At 49.7% G+C, this 1,605-nt stretch overlaps 1 protein-coding gene across 1 annotated transcript in view; it reads left to right on the top strand.

Annotated features, from left to right (window-relative positions):
* Positions 1–1,605, top strand: part of FER1L4 (fer-1-like protein 4) — a 49,604-nt gene that overhangs the window by 876 nt on the left and 47,123 nt on the right. The window contains exons 3-4 of the mRNA XM_006144062.3: positions 511–599; positions 696–795. Of these exons, the coding sequence (XP_006144124.1) occupies positions 511–599; positions 696–795 (189 nt within the window). The remainder of the gene's footprint in view (positions 1–510; positions 600–695; positions 796–1,605) is intronic.

Below are 1,605 nucleotides of genomic sequence, written 5' to 3'. Positions count from 1 at the left end.
CCTGGATTTAATTTTTTTTTTTTTTTTTTTTTTTTTTTTTTTTTTTTTTGGAGAGGTTTTTGCTATAGGGTGCGTGCGCTTGCCAGACAGAGAAAGACATAGAGACAGAAAGCGAGAAATCACCCCCCAGAGGGGATGGTCACGCCGCAATCCCTTCTCCTCCATTCTCCTCTTGGGATCTTGGGCACACACATACGCACACACACCCGGCGTGAGTTTTAAGCCACCGGGTCCAGGACACGAACCGCGGTCGACTACGTGGGAGTCCAGTGACACAGCCATTACGCTAACTGCTGGTTCCCAAAGGGGGTTAGTTCTTGATTGATCATTAGCCACAGATCAACCCTAGTTTGGAGTCAACCCTGTGTTGGAGGGATCTGTTCCAGGTTTGGGAGAGCAGTTCTAGAGTTAGCTCCAAGTTTGGAAGGTTGGCTTCTGTTTCTGGATTGGGAATAGGCTCTGGGTTGGAGGTCAGGATCAGTTCAGCTTTGAGTGTCCTTCTGTCCCCAGCTGTTCCGTTGGCCCCACTATGGAGCTCCTCTGGCTGGAGAGCGTCTGTCTGTGCAAGTAGTCAACTGCAGCCGTGTGTTCAGCCCAAGGTGAACAGGCCTGGGGTAGACTTGGACACAAGTGTGGCTGAGGCGGCTTGGTGCCATTCTGCTGAGTCACTCTGCTGCTCCCTGCCTCTCTCCCAGGCCTCTGGGTACCCTGGTGATCTCCCTGCAGCAGCTACAGATGGTTGGGCACTTGGTACTGCGGGAGGCCCTAGTCGACGAGAATCTGCGAGTGTCCCCGGTGAGCCCCCTGTCTGCCAACCTCAAGCCTGAGAGTCCCTTTAAATAGAGGGTTCCATTTCTCAGAGGGGGAAACTCAAGACCCAGGCAGGAGTGGTAATAGGCACCCTCAGTCAGGGATCTTTTCATTTAGCCCCTGCCTGAGCCCCACAAGACCAAGAACCAGGTTAAGCTCTGAGGCCCAGGGTTGTGGCTATGGGGTGATGAGTACTGTGCTGCTCCTTGACCTTATGGCTGGCTTCAGTCTTCTAAGAGACAAAGATGAACCTGCTTGGATTTTCATGGTGTTTCACAGAGGGTCATACAGCCTCATTGAGTGTACCTGCATTCAGATCTCAGATCTGCCATTTCCAACTGAGAACTTAGCTGAGTTATTCGGCATATCTGAATTGTTTCCTCATTTATGCAATGCAATGTCATACAAAATGCTGAGTTTTTCATTCAGTTGAAAGCCACGGGATATGCTGAGCAAGGGGATTCAGTGGTGAACAAACTGGAGGACTTGCCCTCTTGAGGCTCCCTAGTTACAAACAAATATCCCTGCAAATAAATATAAAATCACAACTTGTGGGTGTTACAAAGGTGCTGTTCGGGACCTGGGACAGTGTATAACAGGGATGTGTGACCTATTTGGGGATCAGGAGAGGTCCCCTGAGAAAGCAGTGCTTGAGCTTATAACTGAAACATGATAAGCAGTAAGTAAATGGAAGGGGAGAATATTCTAGGCAGAGAAACTGGCATATACATATACTTCCTCTGGGAGGGAACAGAGCTGGATGCAGAAGAGGAGCAGAAGCAGGAATAAGATGGA

Source organism: Tupaia chinensis, unplaced genomic scaffold (assembly GCF_000334495.1).
Source record: "Tupaia chinensis unplaced genomic scaffold, TupChi_1.0 Scaffold000115_1, whole genome shotgun sequence".
NCBI classification, from domain to species: domain Eukaryota; kingdom Metazoa; phylum Chordata; class Mammalia; order Scandentia; family Tupaiidae; genus Tupaia; species Tupaia belangeri.
This window is presented reverse-complemented; position numbering and strand designations above follow the sequence as displayed.